A 24,882-nucleotide genomic window follows, 5' to 3' on the forward strand; every position below is an offset into this window, starting at 1 on the left:
CAGGAATGTTCTTTTTCAGCCCAATTTAAAGTTTATTTGAGCAAAGGCCTACAGTACTTCAATAACGCTGATAAAGATGGTAATATTGCAAACAGTGCTGTATATTGTGTGTATATAAATTGAGTACATATTATACATTTCTATATAAAACAAAGATCGATATAACATATCACATTAAGAGGCACTGTTTTAATGAGGACATGGTCTAAGTTTCCAAATAACTTAGAAAACAATGCACAAACTATGCAAAAAGTTGATAGCCATCTTTGAAATAAAATAAATCCAATGTCACTTGTACTGTAGGTGCGGCTTCAATTTGAATACCATACTGGATCATCATTTAATGCTGATCACTTATCTTACATGCTACTCTTTTGATGTAAAGTATTTCAAGATTCCATTGGATTCTCAGTGAGTGCATGACATGAGTGCAATACCAGAGGCTAATTTCAACCCCCCATTTCAAAACCAATTCAGCATACATGCTGCAGCAGTTTGTGAGAACTTTAAAAGTGATTTCAGTTTCTGGTAAGCTAATAAATATGTCAACAGTCGTGAATGTATCATGAACAAGTTATCTGGGTTTAGAATACTGTAATATTCCTATAAAGGCCCTAAGACCGGCCACATAGCGACAGTAATGTGCGAGATAAGAAAACACCTATTAGGCCACACTTTACCAATTTGAGATTAGCCAAATTCAAATGAAGATACAACACTTATGTTAAGAAGTTCACCCGCATACCACATATGCAGCCGACTCTGCTATTCCTCCATAGGTAGGACATAACAGAGTTGATTTATATAACTATACAGTTTGCAACCATTAATATTACAGTAATACCCATCCATACAATCATAGGCCCTACATTTAATGATATACAACAGCCAACTTAATCATTTGGTTTGTAGCTATGCTTTTACAACAGTAATTTACCAACCAGCCCCCCTTCAGTACCCCCTCTTCAGTTACCAGTGGTGTAAACTAGTTGTGGCAGCCCCCAGGACAGCAGCATGTCCTCGCCTAGTCAGTATCTGTGGTGGCGGCCTCTCTTCTCCTCCTCACTGGACTGTCTTTGTGATCCCCGTGGCTTCCAGCATTTTCTAAAATAAAACACATGGAATTAAGATTTCCGTCAATAAATCAACTTAGTTTTTTCCAATTGCTTAAGCACAATTTTGAAAACAGGGCTCACTTTGTCAAAACATAACACGGGACACACAACCAGACACACAAGTAGCAGAACACCTCCAATCTTTTGCAAAATGAAACACTTCGTTCAAAACTATACAATCATGTATAAAAACCCAATTCTGTCACCGTATGCCACACACATGGTTCATAAAATGTGACTGTTTGAACCAGTTACACACAGTTGTGCACAATTTAAAACACTTTTACACTAACTATTCTTTAGTATGTAAAAGTACATGAATATGTTGACCAAACACAACACACAAGACCAGTACTGCACACTGATGAAAATATGTACTGTACTCTCTACATTGTCTACGTAAAAGTTGCATTTTGTGCAGAAGATCAGAACATCCTTGAGTCACCACCTTACCGCGGTGGAGGGGTTTGCGTGTCCTAGTGATCCTGGAAGCTATGTTGTCGGGGCCTTTATGCCCCTGGTAGGGTCACCCAAGGCAAACAGGTTCCAGGTGAAAGACCAGACAAAGCGTGGCTCAAAATAAAACAACCATGAAGAAAAACATAAATGGTTCTCAGTTGCCCCTGCCCGGAAGCGGGTCACCAGGGCCCCCCCCTGGAGCCAGGCCTGGGGGTGGGGCTCGATGGCGAGCGCCTGGTGGCCGGGCCTTTTCCCATGGGGCCCGGTCGGGCACAGCCCGAAAAGACAACGTGGGACTCTCTTCCAGTGGGCTCACCATCCGCAGGAGGGGTCATGGGGGTCGGGTGCAGTGTGAGACGGGCGGCGGCCGAAGGCGGGGGCCTTGGCGGTCCGATCCTCGGCTGCAGGAGCTAGCTTTAGGGACGTGGAATGTCACCTCGCTGGCGGGAAAGGAGCCTGAGCTGGTGCGCGAGGTAGAGAGTTTCCGGCTAGATATAGTCGGCCTCGCCTCGACGCACAGCATAGGCTCCGGAACCAGTCTCCTTGAGAGGGGCTGGACTCTCTTCCACTCTGGAGTTGCCCTTGGTGAGAGGCGTCGATACTTGTTTCCCCTCGGTTCGGCGCATGTACATTGGGGTTCACCCCGGTGGACGAGAGGGTAGCCTCCCTCCGCCTTCGGGTGGGGGGATGGGTCCTCACTGTCGTTTGTGCTTATGCACCAAACGGCAGCTCAGAGTACCCACCCTTTTTGGAGTCTCTGGGGGGGGTGCTGGAAAGCGCTCCTCCCGGGGATTCCCTCGTCCTCCTGGGGGACTTCAATGCTCATGTGGGCAATGACAGTGAGACCTGGAGGGGCGTGATTGGGAGGAACGGCCCCCCCAATCTGAACCCGAGTGGTGTCTTGTTGTTGGACTTCTGTGCTAGACACGGCTTGTCCATAACGAACACCATGTTCAAGCATAAGGGTGTTCATATGTGCACCTGGCACCAGGACCCGAGGTCTCAGTTCGATGATCGACTTTGTAGTCGTGTCGTCGGACTTGGGGCCGCATGTCTTGGACACTCGGGTGAAGAGAGGGGCGGAGCTGTCAACTGATCACCACCTGGTGGTGAGTTGGCTTCGATGGTGGGGGAAGACGCCGGTCAGGCCTGGCAGGCCCAAACGTAATGTGGCGGCTGGCGGAACCCTCTGTCAGAAGGAGCTTCAACTCCCACCTCCGGGAGAGCTTCGATCATGTCTCGGGGGGGCCGGGGACATTGAGTCCGAATGGGCCATGTTCCGGGCCTCCATTGTTGAAGCGGCTGACCGGAGAAGGCGGTCGGTGCATGTCGCGGCGGTAACCCTCGGACCCGGTGGTGGACTCCGGAGGTGAGGGATGCCGTCAAGCTGAAGAAGGAGGCCTATCGGACTTTATTGGCTGGTAGGACTCCTGAGGCAGCTGATGTGTACCGGCAGGCCAAGCGGTATGCGGCTTTGGAGGTCGCGGAGGCAAAAACCTGGGCATGGGAGGAGTTCGGCGAGGCCATGGAGAATGACGGCTTCAAAAAGGTTCTGGACCACCATCCGGCGGCTCAGGAGGGGGAAGCAGTGTTCTGTCAACACTGTATACGGTGCGGATGGTGCGCTGCTGACCTCGACAGGGGACGTCCTGGATCGGTGGAAGGAATACTTCGAAGACCTCCTTAATTCCACCAACACGCTTTCCGACGTGGAGGCAGAGTCTGAGGACATCGGGGGGGGCCCTTCTATCTCTGGGGCTGAGGTCGCCGAGGTGGTTAAAAAGCTCCGCGGTGGCAGGGCCCCTGGGGCGGATGAGGTCCGCCCGGAGTTCCTTAAGGCTCTGGATGTTGTAGGGCTGTCTTGGCTGACACGACTCTGCAACATCGCGTGGACATCGGGGACAGTGCCTCTGGACTGGCAGACCGGGGTGGTGGTTCCCCTCTTTAAAAAGGGGGACCGGAGGGTGTGGTCCAACTTTAGGGGGATCACACTCCTCAGCCTCCCTGGGAAAGTCTATTCAGGGGTCCTGGAGAGGAGGGTCCATCGGATTGTCGAACCTCGGATTCAAGAGGAGCAATGTGGTTTTCTTCCTGGCCGTGGAACAGTGGACCAGCTCTATACCCTCCGCGGAGTCCTGGAGGGTACATGGGAGTTCGCCCAACCAGTCTACACATGTTTTGTGGATTTGGAAAAGGCGTTCGACCGTGTCCCTCGGGGGCTCATGTGGGGGGTGCTCTGAGAGTATGGGGTACCGGATTCCCTGATCGGGGCTGTCCGGTCCCTGTACGACCGGTGCCAGAGTTTGGTCCGCATTGCCGGTAGTAAGTCGAACTTGTTTCCGGTGAGGGTTGGACTCCGCCAGGGCTGCCCTATGTCACCGATTCTGTTCATTACCTATATGGACAGAATTTCTAGGCGTAGCCAGGGTGTTGAGGGGGTCCGGTTTGGTGACCTCAGGATCGGGTCGCTGCTTTTTGCAGATGATGTGGTCCTGTTGGCTTCATCGGGCCGTGACCTTCAACTCTCTCTCACTGGAGCGGTTCGCAACCAAATGTGAAGCGGCTGGGATGCGAATCAGCACCTCCAAATCTGAGGCCATGGTAATCGACCGGAAAAGGGTGGAGTGCCATCTCCGGGTCGGGGAGGAGATCCTGAACCAAGCGGAGGAGTTCAAGTATCTCGGGGTCTTGTTCACGAGTGAGGGAAGAATGGAGCGCGAGGTCGACAGGCGGATCGGTGCGGCGTCCGCAGTGATGCGGGCTCTGCATCGGTCCGTCGTGGTGAAGAAGGAGCTGAGTCGAAAGGCGAAGCTCTCTATTTACCAGTCGCTCTACGTTCCTACCCTCACCTATGGTCACGAACTATGGGTAGTGACCGAAAGACCGAGATCGCGAATACAAGCGGCCAAAATGAGCTTTCTCCGCAGGGTGTCCGGGCTCTCCCTTAGAGATAGGGTGAGAAGCTCGGTCATCCGGGAGGGGCTCAGAGTAGAACCGCTGCTCCTCCGCGTCGAGAGGAGCCAGCTGAAGTGGCTCGGGCATCTGATTAGGATGCCTCCTGGACGCCTCCCCGGTGAGGTGTTCCGGGCACGTCCCACTGGGAAGAGGCCCCGGGGAAGACCCAGGACACGCTGGAGGGACTATGTCTCTCGGCTGGCCTGGGAACGCCTCGGGGTCCCTCAGGAAGAGCTGGTGGAAGTGGCCGGGGAGAGGGAAGTCTGGGCCTCCCTGCTTAGGTCGCTGCCCCCGCGACCCGATCCCTGGACAAGCGGCAGATGATGGATGGATGGATGGAGATCAGAACATATTTTAAATCAACTACTGTAGTAGGCTACATACTGTAAACACAGCAAATACATTTGTGGAGACAAAAGAAAGCATATAGCAAATTAAATACATTACATTGTTTCCATCATGGACTGCAGTGAATGGGTAAAAAACTAATACTGAGTGCATATAGTAGGCCATATTTTACTGTACTGTGCTGGGACAGTAGAGAAAAGTAGTTTTCACCTGTGCTCTTGTCAAAATGTCAAAATGACTGTTGCAACAGTATATCTGCTGAGGTTGGGCTGAACTCTCTGTCCAGCCTCTCTTGATGTTGCCCCATGGTTCACAACATGGTCAACCAATGTTATTTGAATTTCATTAGATACTGTAAATTTGGCCTTATTCTTCCAGGGCCTCCAGGTTTACCTCTCCCTACCACTGGCTCCCCCTCTCATCTTCCCTCTCCTTGCAATATTGCCTTCCGTTTTTGATGAGGACAGGTACACTGACCTGTTGCCTTTTTATAGTGCTTACACCTGATTGGTATGTTTACAATTAAGCACTTTAGTGCTTGTACACCTGACGCCCATGTTTTATCCATTCGTTTTACAAGGCAGTGTCTTGAAAAGGCCATTCAGTGACATAATCTTATAGTTCTGTGTCTAATGTAGAAAAGTTTGTTTAATGATTTGCAAAACACTGTGGGCCTCATGTACTAACGCTTTAGCACCCACTTCAGGCGTATTTGTTTCGCAATTTGCGCGTAAAAGCATGGCGAGGTATGTACAAACATGCCGTACTGATGAAAAAGCGCAGACTGCCTGTCGTGGTAACTGAAAATGGCAAATTGCGCTTTTGCAAGTCATGCACATGCATTCATGGGAGGGTCAAGGGGAAAGTGGGAGTTCCCATAAAGAGATGGGAGGAGATGCGTAAAGTGCGCCTAATTATGTATTCCGCGGTGTGTACAGAAACTGCCCGTGAAAGCGTGCTTCCATTTTGCGGTGAAAATGATCCGCCTTTTAAAAGAAGGCGTAAACCAGGATGCGCATATGCCTCCTGGTGAAATGGCAGCCGTAACCCGAGCAAGACGAAGACATAGGCCAAAGGATTTTTGCCACAAGGATCACACTTTTTGAGTTGACACAAAATAATTTCGCATCACAGATTAAGCAGCCATGCAATCTGGAAGAAATCAGCAATCTGTTAGCCATGGCGCTAATAACGTTACATTTGCGAATGTACGTACGAGGCCCACTGTGTAGTATTTAGCAAATAGTGTGAGGCTGAGAATGTACTTATTAGCCTGGCTGCCAGCCCAATTTCGCCCCGCCCACAAAAAAATTTGGTCGGGAAGTTGGGTCTGGAGGGTCTTGTATTGGGAACAACTATATAAAACCAGGATCTGGGCGGACCAATGAAATTGCCAGGGCGGGCTTTATACGATGATGGACAGATGATCAACAGTAACGTAACCAACAACGTCACGAGAGAGCCCTTGGGTTGAATTTGTTTTCAACAAACAACATATTACGTTGCTCTGATTGGTTGTAGGTCTATCCAATAGAGTGAGGAGGCATTTGTTTTACGAGTTCGGTTGAAACACGCCCCATAGTCACAGCCCAACGGAGAGTTTTCAGACTCATATTCTGACAAGAATTATGAGTATGACAACGTCAGGCTATGTACTTATAATTGTTTTGCTCTTGAGTGTCAGGTTTCACTAACTATGTGTATTTGCGTCCAAGCAATCGGAAAAAAACTTTAAGAGTTCTGTGCAATGCTTCTTTACAAAGTTATTTTAAGGGAGTCCCAGAACTCCCAGGAGAAAAGTAGGAGTGCATAATTTAGGCTCCGACTCAACAAGGCAAGTTCTCTCGTTAACTTTAAGGAAGACACAGTTCCCTTGATCTTAACAAAAACTGTGCCCGCTACCATGCCATTTTGCCAGAAATTACATTCAAGTCGGTTAAGACAGGAAACCAGGGCTTTAAAATAGCATCACATCTCCGTTATGAGAGAGGATCTGGATGTCGGGCCGGACCTGGAGTTTTTCACTGAGATTGGGTTATTTAGATATTAAGCGAGTTTGTACATCACAGAGACCTCGTCCCCAGGCTCCAATCTGGGTCTGAGTTACATTTTAATCAATTCATTCCACTGCCTCTGGCGCACAGCGGAAAATTACTTTCTGGGTTCAAATGTGTTACGTGCAATTAAGGTTTCAGTCCAGAGGGCTGATCAATAAAGGGTGAGAGATCTGCTGATGTGAGCCTTCTGTATTCTGGGTCTGTTTAGTGATGGGGAGGGAGGGTTTGGGGCTGGTCAATTTATATGGCCTCCCACAGGAATAGAGTTTGGCAGATCCGACCCAACGTCAAGCCAATCTGGCAGGCGGAACCACTGATTTCCTTAATCTACAGAGGGTGGATGGAGAGTCTGATCGACTCAGATAATACATAAATCCATGTGGATCATGACTGACGTTGTGTTATCTACTAGATCCTGGTGGAAACACTGTCTTCATCTCCCTTTGGGTGGCAGTTAAGAGAAGCAAGCAAGCAGACAGACTCATAGACTAGTTCTGTGGACTCAAGCTAATTTGATAGGATTAAGGATACAATAGCCAGACTCAAGGTTTGACAGACAGATTCACTCATTTGTGTATTGCCTAGCCGCAGTATTAGGCTGAGAGACATAGTCCAAGCTGCCTTCAGTTGTCAGTGGCACATGCTGGGGACTAATACTCTGGTTTACCAGCAGCCGCACTGGCCATGTTGCTCTAATTATCTTGACAAGTTAGTATTGATCATGGAGCAGAGCGCCATTGCAGTACCAGGCTCAAAAACGTATGTCATCATCACAAACACCAAGGGCTTTCAGAAACACAGACACCCACACACACGGTTGGAAAGATAAGTGGATGGATGGAACAACAGTTTTTGGGGGGTTGTTGGATATACACAGAGAACTGTTTGAAGTAGGCTGTAATGCTAAGCACACCCGCTGGGCTGAAAGACTTTCCATCTATCACTAAGGGCTTATAAGTTATATGCACACAAGCCTCTACACTGAAAGCCTGCAGGCTCAAAGTTAACCCTTCCAATTTATGTTGACACAAATAGTTGAAATTATAATAATTATGCTTTGAAAACAATAAAACACTGACGCAGAAGTACAGTTTTACTGATATTTCAGATTAATTTTGAGGCACTTTCCTTTCTATTCTGTGGTTTTCTCAAGTGTTTTAAGGGTTTGACTCACTGCTCTCCTCTTATCGGGTGACTCTGGCTGCTCTGAGAGGCTTCTGTGTGAAGGGCAGCCAGACAAGTTCACTGGGTACAGGGGATTTCCACTGTCCAAAACACCTGCTCTTCTCAGTACTGCACGGCACCATGTGATTGATCAGGTCAGATGCGGGGCACAAGTGCCACAGTCAAAATGGCCACCCTGCTCGGCCCAGCTCTTTTTCTCACCCACACCTATCCTGGAACACAGGTCTTCTTACCGGTTCTCCTTACCATCATCAACTGCATGTCTTGTCTTTCTGCCCTTCAGCCTGCCTGTCTATCTTCCTGCCTACTAGACCTTCTGTCCATTTATCCGAGATCACTGGCCAGGAGGGGACAGAGCGAAGGCGGAGTCAGGGGGGGGTAAGACCTATCGTAGAACATGTCCCGCCTGATTAACAAAAGGTCATGCCATTTTGGGACTATAAAAATAACCACTGTTGTTATGGTGGATGAGGGGATTAAAGAGATGATATAGAATCAGCAAACAATTGTGTGAGGTACCCTCAAACATAGAACACAACACAACGCATTGACTCAAACAGGCAAGGCAATACATGTAGCCATTACATATATTAACATTCTCACAGGCGGCAGTAAGATGATATTCAGCATCTTGTCTGTTTAAAGTTATGTATTACGGTAAAAATTGTCATTCAATATTGCATGTGTGGGATTATTGCAGACCATTCCACAGCAACGGTTTTCACCGAGCCTTATCAACTTACCGTCGTGGAACCTGGCTCTGCACAAACCAAGAAATCACAATCCTAATTAAAATTAAAACGCGGCTGAGTTCAACGCTTGCTGACACAAGAAGCAACTGCATTACCAATCAAAATGAAACATTTATTTTACCCCGCCCCTTCTTTGAGAAATGATAGGTTGGGCTAATTAGAGTAGCACACAACTGTCCCGCCCCTATCTGGGAAAATGGCTTACAATGTCAAGACCAAAACCAGGCCATCAATACTGTTAAGTACAAACCCATTTATCTTAAGTACTGAGAGCTCTCAGAGAAGCAATGAGGGCCTGCATACACAATGTGTCAGAGTTAACTGCAGTGCTCTTTGCTTTTGACATCATGCTTCCTAAAAGCTCCTTCTCATACTTCAGTACTTTATTAGCTGTTGCATGCTAATGTTTTATTCCAGAACATTACTTTAGATGTGCAGGAATGACGAGTGATCGACATTGTATGTCCTTTCAGGCTGGAACACTGTGTGTGTGTCCTACTTCTGAGGTATGTAAAAGGGGGTGAACATCTGCCAAAATAGCAGAAAGCCCTTGTAAGACAGTACAATAAGCCCCCCCCCTCCCTTCCCACCCCCAACCAACACACTTCAACCCCAGCCGTGTCTCACCTTTTTCTTGAGGGCCTCCAGAGATTCAAACTCCAGCCTAGAAAGTTTGATCTGGATCTGCTTGGGGACATCAGGAATGACAAATGTCAGGATGAACTTGAGGGCGAGGAGGGAATGCTGCAACACACATGCACAGGATTGTGTCAATGAAGACATATAAGGATGTACTCGATGTGATACCAGGACATCATTAAAATGCATTGTTTTATGCATTCCCCTCCCCCTCCCCTCCTGGCATACCCTCTTCATGTTTCCTTTGTCCTGTTTACTGACCATCTGGAAAATGGACGTTACACAACATGAGAATGACCCAAACCGTAGAGAACTGACACAAAACAACAACACACCCAGTGTGACATTATGTAAACGCCCCAGTAGGACCAAAACCAATATCTATAGCGTACATTCACCTCATTTAATGGCATATGTTTATCTGAGATTGTATTGGTCAATGTTTAAATATGAAAACTGCAATATGTTTAAGTTAATGTGTTTTTATTATATGCCCATGGGAAAGGGACCAGGCGACTGCATTGTAGCTGGACACCTGCCAGCCAGTATCCACAGCACCTCCATTACTCCCAGTCTGAGTGTCTACATCGCACCACTTGATTAAGCCAGCTGTCTCCTCTGGGTGAAAAAACCATTCATACGTGTTAGCCGTTACAAATACTGCTGTATTTGATCCGAACACAGATCAAAGAGAACGATTAGTCCTCTATGATGTGCTTCTCCGTTAAGTAGCTTGGAGGTTGATGAAATGGGTGCCTTGAACTTGATCATGACATTACTTCAGAACACGACAAGAAGCTGGGACTTGGCTTCCACCTCTACTGACAGTCGTTATTACTCTGATGAGCTTTGGGTAATTGAACAACAATAAAAGCATGAGGACAGGATCCACTAGTTTCGGCGTTGACTGAGGCTTGTCATATGGATTCAAATACAACTCTAAACACCTGATGGGTAATGCCATTTATCATAGGGCTATACCGTATGCTCTGCATTCAGGTGACACATGGACAACATGGCTTAAGTATAAAACCCATGAAGAGGAACGATGGGACTCTTTATGATGAGTAAGGGAAGGCTGCAAATGGTGTCCTCTTCCATCATGAAAAGGCTGAAATGTGTTTATTAAACCACATCTTTAGTTTGACAGTAAATGACGTGTTGTGTTTTGTTCGATGCAAAAACTATAGTATAGACTCTACTACTGTAATTCTAGCATTTCCATAAGTTAAGCAAGAAAACTATTGGAGTTGGCTTACTTTAAGTGAAGTTAATCTTAAGCAGGATACATGTATACATTTATTCATTTAGCAGACGCTTTTATCCAAAGCGACTTCCAAAAGAGAGCTTTACAAAGTGCATAGGTCACTGATAATAACAAGATAGCCCCAAAAACATTGCGAGTAGCATAGAGTTGTTAAAAAAAAATATAATAATAACTTTAAAACTGTTGACATTCTTTATAATAATCTTAACAGTGCCATCAGCTCAGTATTCACCAAAAACAGACTGTTGCGCAGTTCCCTGTCGTAAAGCGGGACACTTTCGGAATACCTGCCCACTTCGGCTGACTGGATCAGAACAGCCGGTACGTGTGAGTACGCTACGCTGTCCTAACATTACTCAGCACCAATGTCTTTTACCTGTCATTGTCTATGGGAGTGTGAGTCATGCAACCGTTTCAGCCTTGATAGACTCTGGGTCTGCAGGAAACTTCATAAGTAAACGCCTGGTTCAAAAACTTCAACTGTCTACGTCACCCTGTTCTCCACCACTACCGATTACATCCATTGACAACCAGCCCCTTGGTTCTGGCTTCATTACTCAGGCTACAGTCCCGGTAACTCTGGTTCCAGTGCATCCTGGGTTTCCAACCAGCTCTTCCCATGGTCTGGGGAACCTTTGGATATCTTGGCAGTGGATGACTGGTATAGACGGAGTAAGGCGGTCTGGGATGTTGCTCACGTTCAGCTACAACAGGCCGTCCGACGTCAGAAGATGAAAGCAGATCGACACAGACGTGTGGCACCTCGGCTCCAACCCGGTCAGGAAGTCTGGCTCTCCACGCGGAACATCCGTCTCTGCCTCCCTTCCAAGAAGCTAAGTCCTCGTTTTATTGGCCCATTCAAGATTGTCAATGTGGTGTCGTATCGGTTACTGTTGCCCTCTCACTACAGGATCAATCCAACTTTCCATGTCTCCTTGCTCAAACCTGTTGTCAGACCCCAAGATGGCGCAGACTGAACCTCAGGGCCTGACTGGCCACCACCCCCTTTGCTTTTGGGTGATGGCATGGCATATACGGTCAGGTCTCTGCTTGACTTCCGTCGTCGCCGGACTGGTCTTCAATACCTCGTGGACTGGGAGGGTTATGGGCCGGAAGAAAGGTCCTAGGTTCCAGCCTCGGACGTTCTCGACCCTTCCCTCATGGCTGACTTCCATCTGGCCCATCCCGAGTGTCCTGGCCCTCGCCCCCGTGGTAGACCGCCACGTGGAAGTCGGTCTTCGGCTTCAGGAGCCGCCCGTGGAGGGGGGGGGGGGGTTCTGTCACGATCCAACGCTCCTTTTCCCCTGAATTCTGAGGCCTTCAAATCTGGACCCCAAATCCCCCCCTGTTTACCGTCTAGTTGGTTTGTTCCATTCTGTTTCTGTTGTGCATGCCCACTCCTTGGATTGAGTTTCCCACTTATCCCTACACACCCGTGTCTGGTTACCCATCAAGCTGGTCTGTCTGTATATATATAACCGATTCCCTTGTGTTCCTTGCGAAGTCTTGTGTAGTTTACCGTCACATTCTGAGCGTTTATCGTATTTCCTGTTGGCCTCTTGTTGACAATCCTTGTTTGTTCCAGACCTCGTTCCCTCCTGTCGGATCCTTGTCGGTACCTTTGCTTCTCTACCTGCTTCTGGATTTTGACCTCCTGCCTGAATACTGGATACGACAAGCCTACTCCCTCTTGTACCTTTGCTAAATAAATCTGCGCTTGGGTCTACTCCTGTGATGCGTTACAATAGCCCTACAGATAGAATAAATAATAGAGCAAAAGGGTGATAATAGACAGACAAGAGGGGAGGGGGGAAAGTTTAGCATAACGAATCAAGAAAGGACACTAACTGTTTTGAGCCCAATCCCAACCCTTAACGTACTGATTGCTGTAGGCAGGCTCAGTGTAAAACTTCTCTTCGGAGATCCTCATTTCCTTAGGGGAAACAAGGTAGGGAGAAGCCATTCTACATGTGTGCACGCATACCTTATTAGGGAGGAGAAACACAATTCAGTTTCTAAATCAGGTTAGGAAGATGGAATAGATAAGGGACTGGACTGGGGGCATGGAGCTTTACTACAAAGGCTTGGATATGCGTGTGTGTGTGTGAGCCACAGCTGGCTGTAGGGGGCTCAGCCTGTCAGAGCTAGTCTCTGAGTCAAAACACACTGCCCTGTCCTTTACACCAGACACAACCCACTGTGACTGAGGCAGGACTGTCAGAAGCAGCGCTAACAGGTAGAAAACTAGCCTGATGACTAAGAATGGGATGTTAATGACTGGCTGTGGAGGGTAGGCACCAGCAAAGCACATACTCACCTACATTTTTTGAACACCACCCTTTTTCCTGTTTTTACTCAAATTCAAGCCATTTGAGTCTTGTTAATAACTTGGAATGGTACAAAGGCAAGTGGTAACCTGCCAAACATTAAAAGAAATGTTCCCAATAAGGCAAAAAAGGCCCATTTCAGGGAAAAGGTAATCCAGTTTCTTTCAACATCCAAAGGCACTTGGAAACTGGAGGAAACTTTGTCAGGAAATGATTCTGACTGACCTAAAGACCCAACAGAATCAGAAGAGAAGTTCAGAGTCAACATCTTGAGTAATAGGTGGGTCACAGGAGAACAACTTCAGGCACAGTTTAACACAGGTTGAAGTAAGCAAAGTTTCAATTGTGAAGACTTGGAGCAGCAGGTTCGACAGGCCTGGATCATGATGCACAACCAGTGAACTACTGAAAACTGGACCAATTAATCAAAATTTGTTAATATGGGAGATTAGCTTTTTGCAAGGCAAGGCTATCTTGCCTTGAAGAGGACTCAACCTCTTCATGCACACCAGAGCATTTGAACCCCATTTTTCATAATTGGACTGTTGTGTGCTGAATCCAAATATGGACACATCACAGTGTTTCTGGATAAAAAAATGTAAATAGTAAGAAGACTTAAAAAAAAAATCCTTATGAGCCAAAAGTTTGTGACTCTGGTGTGTGTGATCTGCGAGGGAAATGTTATCAATTAGTTATCAACAAAAGACAACTGTATTCTCAGACAGTGCTTAAGACATAACAGCCAGAGAGCAAGGGATATGACGCCATAACGCCACTTTGGTCACAGAAGACTTAAGCCTGTCACAATACTCGAAAACAGCTTCATTCCTTCACTAAAAATCCCTGATCTGAGACCAGTGCAACCATAAGGATCTGACACCAACGCCACACTTAAAAATCATTAAAGGGGTCATTGATTGCAAAACCGATTTTAGTTTGGTGGGTAAAATGGACATACAGTGAACCTCAAAGTCCATTGACACCTCTTTCCTATCTAAATCTCACAACTTGAAATTGCATACTGTATAACGATCAGTTTTGAAAAAGCTGTATTTGTAACGTCACAAATATAGCATCACCTTTGTCACGCCCCGACATTTACATGAAGACCAGACCTCTGGTGTTCTGGCCCAGGATCTCAGACACTAGATTAGCTGTGCGCTGCTCTGTGTACTTCCATGCAAACAACAATGGAGAAAGTTTGAACGTTTTTAAAGTATATTGAAAATGGACCATCGTAAATGCAGTGTTCCAGGCTGTACTGGAAATGCTGACACTTTTCATAATCTTCCCAAAGAACCAGACACTCGACGGAAGTTCAACACATTTATTCATTTGCTTGAACCATTTCACCAAAGACCGTTTTAAATGAAAACCTTGGACAATTTAAAGAGGGATTTTCTAAGCCGCTGTTGCTGAAAAGAGGTGCTGTTCCAACCGTATGCTCATCACAAACGCAAGCTCTAAGTATGATTTTGTCGCTAACAGTTAATCTATTAGCAATGCTAACGTCTCCTGTATCTACCTTAGGTAGAATGCTAAATAAGTTTCAAAATACATCAACATACCTACTCATCACCTACTTAGCAAACTTAGATTATCTATTTGAAAGAACTGGAGAAAGGCAGGTGCTAGATACAGGATACGTTAGCATTGCTTAAACTGTTACCGACAAAATCATACTACAGCTTGCGGTTGTGATGAACATAAAGTCGGAATGCACCTCTTTTCAGCAACAGCTTCATAGCAAATCCTGCTTTATATTGTCCCAGGTTTTCAAAACCGTCCTTGGTGAAATGGTTCGAGCAAATGTGTAATTGAGGGTCAAACTGCACAGGGATCTTCTACGCTACGGTATAGACAAACATCAGCCATGCCTGTCGAGTCAATATTAGCTAGACTCTAGCTCATCTGCTTTTTATTAACACTGATTTGCAAGGAATGCAAGAACAGCTAGATTTCAAAAACCCCTAGACTGTAAGCATGTAAACTAGTTTAGCTTGCTTAACGCAAGAGCATAGGTAGAATGTCCATAACATGGAACATTCCATAAAAGGAGAAAACCTTGCGTTTTTTCCTGGGACAATTTCACAGGAAGCACCAGGGGGCATACAACAGCACACGGGCCATTTTCAGCCCAACCAATGTTACATACCCTATTCAGAGACCTTAAGGAACAGTGTGAAAAACCCCCAAAACCCAGTCAATCACCCTTTTAACAGACCTAATAAAGTATCTGTTTAAGTGGATATTGTATGCTCCTTGCTTTTACAGTGACAGAGGCACAGAGCGAACAGATAGGTACACAGAATTACAAACTTGTTAAAGCCTGAGGCAGGCCAGAGAATCCGGATGGAGCATGGTGAGGTGAGGCCTGTTGGATTAAAATCTGATTATCTGCAAACCGGCGTAATGGGATTTCTCTTTTGCTACTGAAAATAACCTTGGAGAAAATGACAAACCAAAGATCTGGACAACAACGTAGATCTGTATGTTGGTTTAAATGTCTCAGATTTGACTGCAACAAACCAAATGTTATCATTTTCATTACTACTATTACACCTCTGTAGTCTACCAAGACTATAACCCATGAGGGTGAGCTTGACGTATGATAAACAAACCTACAATCAGAGAAGTAAATTAAAATTTGAATTGAATACTTAATTTACTGGCGGACCGGCGCCAAAGTTTGACAATCACAGCGGATTCTAAGTCTTCTTCTGTATCTGTCTATCTGTGAGTGGCTGGTCTGTTGCCTGGTTACTGCTTGTTGAAGCGTGTCTCATAGCGGGTACTGTAATTACCCAGGTATCATAGCAGGACAAATGAGGAGCAGGAGCTGGGACACAACAATCGGATAGGGAGAAAAAGTGAGAGAGAGTGAAAAGAGAAGAATTCTGTTCCTGCAGTATTCCATACAACTCAGTACAAAATTAATCAAGACGAAGAGAGATGAACAGATAATACATGTTATGATCAACAAAATATTCAGAACGCGTGCATGTGTATACTTTGCATACTGGGTATCTCCTCTTCCTATTCTTGTCCGTCTGTAATAGCCTGGCTTCTAGGCAAAGGCAGACAAGGGCAGCAGAAGAGTTGATGGGGTGTGTGTGTGCTGGCTGGCTGGCTGCAGAGAAATGTGCCTGGGTGTCCAATCAGCTGCTGAGTCAGGTTCATCTCTCTGCACTTCCCTCTTTCTCTCTCGATATCTCTCTTTTCCTCTGTCACTTTGACTGCATCTCTGTCATCCGCCTCTCTTCACTTCTACCCATCGCTTGTTATCTGTCTTTATCTCTCTTTCATGATCGGTCTCTTTTCCTTCTTCCTCCATCACTATCAAACTTGCCTTTTTTCAGTAGACACACGCAGACACACATCCACAACTTCCAACACGCACGTCATGTGCAGCATGCTGTGGTAGAACACACGGTCAGACAACCAGTAAGGTCACACTGGCAGGCAGCTAGACACAGGTACCCAGGCAGTCAGCCAAGACAGTCAGCCAGACACAGTATGCCAGACACAGCAAGCCAGACAGTCAGTCAGACACAGAGAGAGAGCAATTTACTCAACCTCCTGACCTGGAGCTCCTCAGCACCACACTCCAGCAACGCTGACCTAGGCTGGGAGACAAGTAGGTATTTTCCAGGCCCCTGCCCTGTACTGCCTACAGCCCTACACACATATAGGGTCAAATCCCTGTTGCACTACAACAGATACGCTTTACCGTAGATTACTATTATGTAGTCATCGTAAACATACTTTATATACTCCCTATTAATTCAATATGGGAGTCAATCCAATTAATATATACTGTATATCTCTACACCCAGCCTACATTTAGCTTCTATATAGCTTCAACTGTATAGTCTCTCGATAGCTTCTACGTAGCCTCTAAACTGCTGTAAAGAAGCATACACAGGGTAGCCCATTTTGTTACTGTATGGTTGTTATTGTACTGTCTGTCTATTTATTTGTATTAGATACAGATATCAGCTACAGGTCTGCAGTGTACTCCGAATAGATATTTAATCAAACATGCAGTGAATCAATACGACCTAGTTTCATATCAGAAAGACAAGAGCTCCATGGGGGTAGTGTGTGTACAGTGAGACTATGAGATAGAGACCACACATTGTCAGGTTCCCCTGAGGAGCCCATTAACATAGCAGAACAAACACGAAAAAACAATTCTCAAAAATATGGACGTGTTGTGGGCTTGTTGTTTTGAGTTTTACTCCGGAGGCTGCAGGCTGAAATGCTCCTGTTGAGAAAGAGTAGCAATAATGTTAGCCAGCGCCAACTGGAACCGCTGGGACGAAGTCTGGCTAGGAAGGTCTGGCAGAGATGTTTTCTCTCCTCTGCCGACTCCTGTTCTCCTGCTCTCCCTATACTCACAATCAGACAGAGTCTACAATACTGACCTACTGTCGTTCCAGTGCCGTGACCACCATCACCAACACCCTCCTAATCATAATCTTAGTTCTCTCGCATGACTACATATGGTGCTCCAGTCACCTTGCCGTGTCTCTGGCGCCCCCTGCTGTGTAACTCTGGCTTGCTTCCACAACCAAATAATTTACAGGCGAAAGAGCTAACAGACTCAGAGGTGAGCCACTGTGCAGGTATCTGCAGCTGGGTTAGAGAGTTGACCCGGACAGCTGGAGGGGGGGATGGAGTCTCGTACCTCGATGGCCACCACCCAGAGTATGAGCTGAGCATCAGAGTCGGGGAAGTAAGCCTTGACCTGCGAGGACATGCCGATCAGGGTGCAGTTGGTCACTACGGCGATCACGCTCATCGCCTCAAAGGCAAGCTGAGGGGGGGGAAGAGAAGTATATTATCATAATATTTATTTTCTTGTTATTATTATTTTTACAAATGTAAGTTAAAAATGCACATATTTTGTTCAATCTTAAATGGCTTCGGCAACAATGCTCACTCATTCATGTAAATAAACCATTATTGAGCTGAGAGAGAGAGAGAGAGAGAGAGAGAGAGAGAGAGAGAGAGAGAGAGATGAAAAATATTCATATTCATATCAATCCCAATATTCAGTACTGAGGATGATAAAAATGTAAGATTAAACCACAGACATTTTTGAAGCTACCCATCTTACTCAGGTCCAATTCACCAACATTTCTGTTCTATCGTGTGCCTTGGACTGGTCTCTGTCTCACCTGCCAGACTCCTATGTTTGAGGCAGGGTCGGAGAATGGCCGTTTGAACACCTGGCACATCTTAAAGGCGTCGGAATAGACCTCCGTGGCATTGTTGAGCACCACGAGCACTGCAGCCAGCGGGTACACGCAGGAGAACAGGCTGACGTAGCCAAACAGGAGGAAGAGCTCCAAGTAGTCGTCGAATGTCCCCTGACATGTCGACACACAGACACTACGTCACAAGCAAACACAGACAGCTGCTCCGGCACATTTCTCAGTTGATTTAGCATGGTTTAGAATTATTTATTCTGAAAATACAGACCAATACATTTGTCTTTTTTAACAGTTACTGCCGCAACTTGTTGGTGCTGTTTGGAGGTAACATACATAAGTTAAGTCCTGATGTAACGGGTCCCCCTCCCCAACTCACCAGGTAGGTGCTCATGTCGGCCTCAAGTTTGACCTGTTCGGCCAGGGGCAGCTCCTGCTCCACCAAGGTCCTCTTCTTCACCCGGTGCTGCATCTTCTTATTACGCCTCCTCTGGAGCCAGTAGGGCAGGAAGGCCTCCATGATCTGGTTGAGGATCTGGGATGTGATCAGGAGAGTGGCCAGACTCTGGAACAAAGACACTACGTGTATTACTGAATAGGACGGATGGAAACTCTAATTAGTACTCCAGCCACATGACATAGAACTTACATATACTTACTGAACTTACTAGAAAACATGTTTGTCTTGCATCTGAGTTACATTTGAACCTTCCAGAAGACAAACTGCTGTATATTAAATCATAGTATATTGTTACAGGAAGTACCTCGCACAAAGCATGACCTAGTCCTAACCTTTCAGCTACCATATAGTGTTTCTAAACGGACCCACCTGTCTGAGTAGCACCATGTCTTGCATGGCAAAGGCTATGTAGAACAGCGAGGCAAAACAGTTGAAGAAGTTGAACTGAGGAAAAGAGGTGAGGCAAAGGTGAATAAACAGAGACTGCAGCGACAGCAGACGAAACAGAGACTGCAGAGATTGAATGTAGATTGACTGCATTCAATCATGTTAATTTAAAATAACCATCTGACCAGTTTTAAATCTAAGACTCACCACCAACACTTTAAGGACCAGATGATTTTGATATGACGATTCCAGTCTGTGGTTTTCTATGTGAAATGGAACAGTTTGGCTTGATCATAAAGTTAACATCTCTTAATAGTTAATCTCCACACAAAACCACAAAAACTATTTGGAGGGCCATGTTCAATGAAATCAATGAAACACTACCAAAAGTACAATTCCAAGATAAAAGTAAACACACCAAACACCAAATATTTGTTTACCCACCAAAAAAACCTGTATTTAATCTTTAATATTGACCGCATGCCCCTCGGGGCAGGACATAGCGCTCCCCCTCAGAGACTCACCCCACTCCGTGAGGTACTCGGCGACGTAGCGGTACAGCAGATTCATGATCTCAATGACCACAGCGTAGATGACGCTGGGGACAAACAGTAGCACGCCACTCCAGAACCCCGGGTTGTGGTCGTGGAATCCGAGGGCCCAGCCCTCCATCTGGAAGTAGATCATCATGACGTAGAGCGACATATATAGACAGAGCAGCACGAAAGGCAGCGACACCAGGTAGATCCTCAGCAGACGCTTAGTGTTGGGGTACAGCGGCTCCTCACGACCAGTCACCGGGTTGAAGCCCAGCGGGCCGTGGAAGCCCGGCCGGGGCTCCTCAAAGGCTTTCTTCCTGCTTAGGGTGCCCCAGCCATATGCCAGCGAGGCGCTGCAGCGCTTCCACAGCTCCAGCAGCACGGTGCACCACACCAGATTGAAGACGGCAAACACCACATACTTGTCGTAGTCCTCCCAGTCAAACAGGTAGTAGGGGATGCCGATCAAGGCCATCGGTAGAAGAGCTAAGGTGAAGTACTCCAGGAAACCAAAGTACAGAGCCAGGCCTTCGCCGAAATAGTGTCTGATGTCATCTGGAATATATACACACACAGTGAAGTGTCATGAATAGTTATATGCCATGCAGTCAATTCCAGATTTAGCACTCAAAGTATAAACAGTCATAGCATTTAGCCATTTCATGATCCATAAATGTATTTACATGTAAATGTATTTAAATGTATTATGTAGTATGGATATTCCACATTGTTATTTCATACATAATTACCAAGTGGTTGAAAGGACAGCTTGATCTTTCTGTACCAGGTGAACGAGAGCCTTTTCAGTTCCTCCTTGTCATGGAGGGGAAAAACCTGGACCAGAACTCCCTTAGACTGCAGTCTGCGGACTAGGAGAGGAAGACAGAACCCATTCGTCTGTTCTATAACTGTATGACAAATGACAATTTTCTACTTTTGGCTTGTTTATGAGGTTTGTTCTGAAAATCATCAGTATTTCTGAAACTAATTGAATATAATAGCTATAGTGAGAGTGCGTGTGAGAGAGAGAGAGAGAGAGAGAGAGAGAGAGAGAGAGAGAGAGAGAGAGAGAGAGAGAGAGAGAGAGAGACAGAGAGACAGAGAAAGAGACAGAGAAGAGAGAGAGAGAGAGAGAGAGAGAGAGAGAGAGAGAGAGAGAGAGAGAGAGACAGAGAGACAGACAGACAGACAGACAGACAGACAGACAGACAGAGAAACCAATAGAGAAAGAGAGAGAGAAACAAACAAACAATCTTACTGAGAGACTTTCCAGGGTAGAGTTTCATCTTAGGATAGCCTGGTACATGGGTCTCCTCCTTGGCTCTCAGGGTATCCAGCTCATGCTTGACAATGTACTGGCACTCTGCCATGCTGAGGAAGCCGTCTCCATCACCTGCAGAGACAAAACCAGGAAACACTCACACAGTGAGAGGACAGTGACATAACAGCAATTACACACTTAAAAAGTATCTTCTGTGTAAATAAAGTATATCATAACGACATATGCACATATTCTACCTATACTGACTAATACCTTGAAAGTCTGTGAAGTTGTGTTTGTTAGCACAAGTGAAGCCTCTCATGGAGCCGTCGTTGAACTCTTTGAACAGGCCCACATCCTCAGCCCCAGACAGCAGTCTTGACAACAGCGCTCCCACCAGGTACACATTGGGATTGTCCTTCTCATCCCCGTTGCCACTCGGACATAGCTGCTGCACCAGCAATTCTGCCCCTGGACACAGAATACATATAGCAGAGTAGGGTTAGTTAAGACTTTTCTGCTCTCAGCTGTGAACTCCCAACATTGGAAAGGCCAGTAGAAATGTGTACTATACAGTGCATCTCAGTAGCAACAGTACCTCCATTTTGCTGCTTGTCCTTGATTCTGGTCAGCAGCCATGAAATGGCCTCATCCTTGGTATCAGAAGACAGCTCCAACACCAACAGTGGAGCAAACAAACAGCCATCACCGTCAGACACCGACAGCCCTTTCAGCATCTTCCTCTACTGCTCCTTGCCCTTGACAGCTGCGAGGAAGCACATATGATACAGGTAACTAAAACCTCTGGCACACGATTCCAATAGATACTACACAAGAGCAAACAGGGGAACAGCACTTTTGGTTGCACAGACCAAGGGCTTATTTGACAGTTAAGTGTTTTACATACTTTACAGTTGAATTAGCACTTTGGAAAGGGTTTTTATGCCACATTCAAATGTTGTGAGAAAGTAAGCAAATTGTTGAGGTGTTATTATGCTAAATAGCCAGGTATCTTAAAATACATAAATGTTTATGAAAATAATTCATTAAATAATAATAAATAATACATTGTAATGTTAATATTTACAGACATATTGTTGATGAACAAGCAAATTATAAAGCAAGTGGCATGTTTAGACTGAGTCAAGACCTTGTATAAACACCTAATTCCATTGGGAACAGAGTAGGTAGGTCACTGTACTGAATGTGTTACATTTTCTAAGGATTACAAGGTATGTCATTGTGCAAGTTGTGGTTTTAAAATGACACTGTCTTTAGAGTGATATTCAGTCAACCAGCCAAACTTGGAGACAGATTTACCACCTACTAAAGCATAAGCCTTATCTGAAATGTAAGTACTGACAGTGACAGCTGAAGCTTTCTGGTATCAGAGGGAGGGGCTATAGAAGTTCAAAATAGACAGTAGAAAGTTTACACACTCGTGGTTGCTTTAACTGAATTAAAATAAGCATTGCAACCACAACATCAATATGATGAAGTAATGACACACAAAATGTAATGTACAATGTTGTATGTTCACTCACCAAGACCCTCGAATTGCTAGGTACTGTCTTCAGAAGAAGAAGAAGCAGGCTGCTTTCAGGGTTAGAATTTCACCAGAGTAAGTCGATAATGAAATCCTATGAATTTTGTCTCTGTAATCACGAGCAAGTTCCACGTCACACATCAGCCCAAAGTTATCAAACACACTCATAACACTTGAGGCCGCTGTGTGTACATATAGGATTGGCTCGCTAATTGAATCAGTAAAGGACTTCGGCCTCATTCCTATTGGAAAATTGTATCGTAGAATACCCCTTTGCTACAGCACTGAGCTGTCTTAGTTAGTAGCCCCACTGAGCTGCCTTAGCCCCAAATAAGTGTTGTAAATACGAATTGCACACATATATAGACATACAGAAAATGGTTGCCAAACACGGACCGTTTTATACAGATAATAACTGTAACAGTGTCACAGAAAAAAATAACTAAGTTTATTTACCAGTGCTCATCTGTGGCGTGCAGATTGAGGTTTCCCCTCTTCCGCATTGCTTGACGTCCCACAGAACGTCCAATCAATGAGTACGTCAGGGCAAAGGTTCAGGTTCAAGAATGGCCGAGCCAGTTGTAGCCACTCCGAGAGGGTGAGTGCTTCATTTTACTAGCTATGCACTCCCTGTCCATGTTCAACGTCGAATCATACTCTTAAGATGAGAGAAAATACTAATGTCATTGTCTCTTACATTTTTTTTTAGTTTGCTTGCTAACTGACGCCAATGTAGCTTTGCTAGCAAGCTAGCACTAGGCTAGCAGCAGCAGCATTTTGTGACACGCCGTAGTAGTTCTGGCGTATCACAGCCAGGATCAGAAACTAGTTAGCCTACTGTAAAATGCTTACTTTGATCATATACATTCAAACAGCGGATACAATTATAAGGACCTATGGCTCAACTAAGATAATCATCTCATGTCTTTAGTTATAAAGCTAATCTCCCGAACACTTAATAAACTGACTCGTCCATGCATTATCTTATTGATGGCTTGTGTAGGTCAGTAATAAGTGTCTAGCAGGAAGAAGCTACATGTATACATTTGAATGATTCCGTTTTCCCGTGGTAGTTCATTTAGTTTGTTTTATCGTGATCTCGAGCTATTTGTCACTGTCTCGAAATAACAAGAAGAATGCATTCATTGAGATTGATAATCCCAGAAAAAGAAACGCAGTATCCCAATCAACACTTGTAAATCAACGCAGTTTAACCAAAAAAAAAACAAATTTATTTGTGCCTGCAGAATATCATGTCCGCACGCTCTTCTGTGCTATAATAGCCCCTGCAGCGCCCACACACAAGTACAGGTGTCGGCACGCAAGTCAGAATTGAGGTAGGCTAAGAAAACGTCACAAAACTAAAGAGTTTCTAAATAATAGGCCAACCATCTTATTTAGACTCAAACATAATGACAACACAATCAACATATATTACATGATACCGGTAACGGGATTTGCACTCAAGTTATAGCGAAATAAATTGGCTTGCGCGCTCGCATTAACAATTTTTGTCCCTACAAAAGCTGATATCAAACTTACATCCCTGAGCTGTACGTATAATGAGCAGGGGATACAAGCTTTATATCTAGCAACGCGTCTGACAAACGCTGTAACTCGTTATCATGGGAAAACAGAGTAAACCAAACAAATGAATGTATGGCCTCTTAGGGCTTCCTTACCATGCAATACCTTGCTATATAATATCACTTGTCCCCATCTCCTTTTTGTCTTTCTGTGGCTTCAGACCACTCCAGCGAATACTGATGTTGCTGGGCATTCAGAGCCTATTTGGCAGTTTGTTGATGTTCCTGGACAGGACTCTGAGGTACTGTTATCAACGTGATGCTTCTGTCATCATCTAACATGCACATCAATCTAACTCCACCTGTATGTCCTCGTGTGCTCAGTGGATGACAGAAATTGTGTATGCCTTGTAGAAATTATGAGACAAACAGAATATTTAATGAGAATTGAAATCTGTTCAGTGTAAAGTGGATTCAATAGGAAATATGCAAGTTCACATGCTGAACTGCTGCAAAATTGACCTTCAGTCGCTTGACTGAACTAAATGTTGAGCATAATTGTATTCAGTTGAAGACACATAGCAACTGAAACTAGGTTTTAGTTGTGGACATTTGGAGATGCAAGCTTTCTCACTCTCTTTCTTTGATGTATCTGTGTGTGTTTCAGGTCCTGGGGGATACCCAGATGGCTACCCTCCTGGTGCCCCACCTCTCAGAGCCAGCTGCAGGCCGCTGAGGAGAAGATGTTGCAGTGTAAGGACATGCTGTGGCCTGCAGAGACACAGTGTAGTGAAACTTGCATCAGTCTGATTATCATAAATAGTTCTAGTCCTGACCCCACCA

General features: G+C 45.4%; 2 protein-coding genes across 7 annotated transcripts in view; one reads left to right on the top strand and one right to left on the bottom strand.

The window, feature by feature from the left end:
• Nucleotides 1-8: 8 nt before the first annotated feature.
• Nucleotides 9-23,093, bottom strand: ano10a (anoctamin 10a). 6 transcript variants are annotated; one of them, XR_014766411.1, is made up of 15 exons: nucleotides 22,970-23,093; nucleotides 22,512-22,622; nucleotides 21,566-21,733; nucleotides 21,241-21,438; nucleotides 20,965-21,099; nucleotides 20,456-20,575; nucleotides 19,692-20,261; nucleotides 19,375-19,430; nucleotides 19,150-19,224; nucleotides 18,700-18,885; nucleotides 18,288-18,479; nucleotides 17,795-17,923; nucleotides 9,499-9,615; nucleotides 8,366-8,456; nucleotides 9-1,104 (listed from the first exon to the last, which is right to left on the bottom strand). XR_014766411.1 is itself a non-coding variant. In XM_084703940.1 (15 exons), the coding sequence occupies exons 3-15, from the start codon at nucleotides 21,702-21,704 to the stop codon at nucleotides 1,029-1,031; spliced, it is 2,010 nt and encodes a 669-aa protein (XP_084560066.1). In that variant the 5' UTR covers nucleotides 21,705-21,733; nucleotides 22,512-22,622; nucleotides 22,970-23,093; the 3' UTR covers nucleotides 9-1,028. The 6 variants fall into 6 exon arrangements, 4 of the variants coding, with proteins under 4 accessions (XP_084560066.1, XP_084560067.1, XP_084560068.1 ...); XR_014766410.1 differs by having other exon boundaries at nucleotides 8,366-8,504; XM_084703940.1 differs by lacking the exon at nucleotides 8,366-8,456 and adding an exon at nucleotides 8,863-8,879.
• Nucleotides 23,042-24,882, top strand: part of abhd5a (abhydrolase domain containing 5, lysophosphatidic acid acyltransferase a) — a 12,044-nt gene continuing 10,203 nt past the window's right edge. The window contains exons 1-3 of the mRNA XM_084703944.1: nucleotides 23,042-23,111; nucleotides 24,261-24,341; nucleotides 24,707-24,792. Coding sequence (XP_084560070.1) covers nucleotides 23,080-23,111; nucleotides 24,261-24,341; nucleotides 24,707-24,792 — 199 coding nt within the window. The 5' untranslated portion in view covers nucleotides 23,042-23,079. The remainder of the gene's footprint in view (nucleotides 23,112-24,260; nucleotides 24,342-24,706; nucleotides 24,793-24,882) is intronic.

This window comes from Hypomesus nipponensis, chromosome 2 (assembly GCF_054491055.1).
Source record: "Hypomesus nipponensis isolate SF chromosome 2, ASM5449105v1, whole genome shotgun sequence".
Lineage (NCBI taxonomy): Eukaryota > Metazoa > Chordata > Actinopteri > Osmeriformes > Osmeridae > Hypomesus > Hypomesus nipponensis.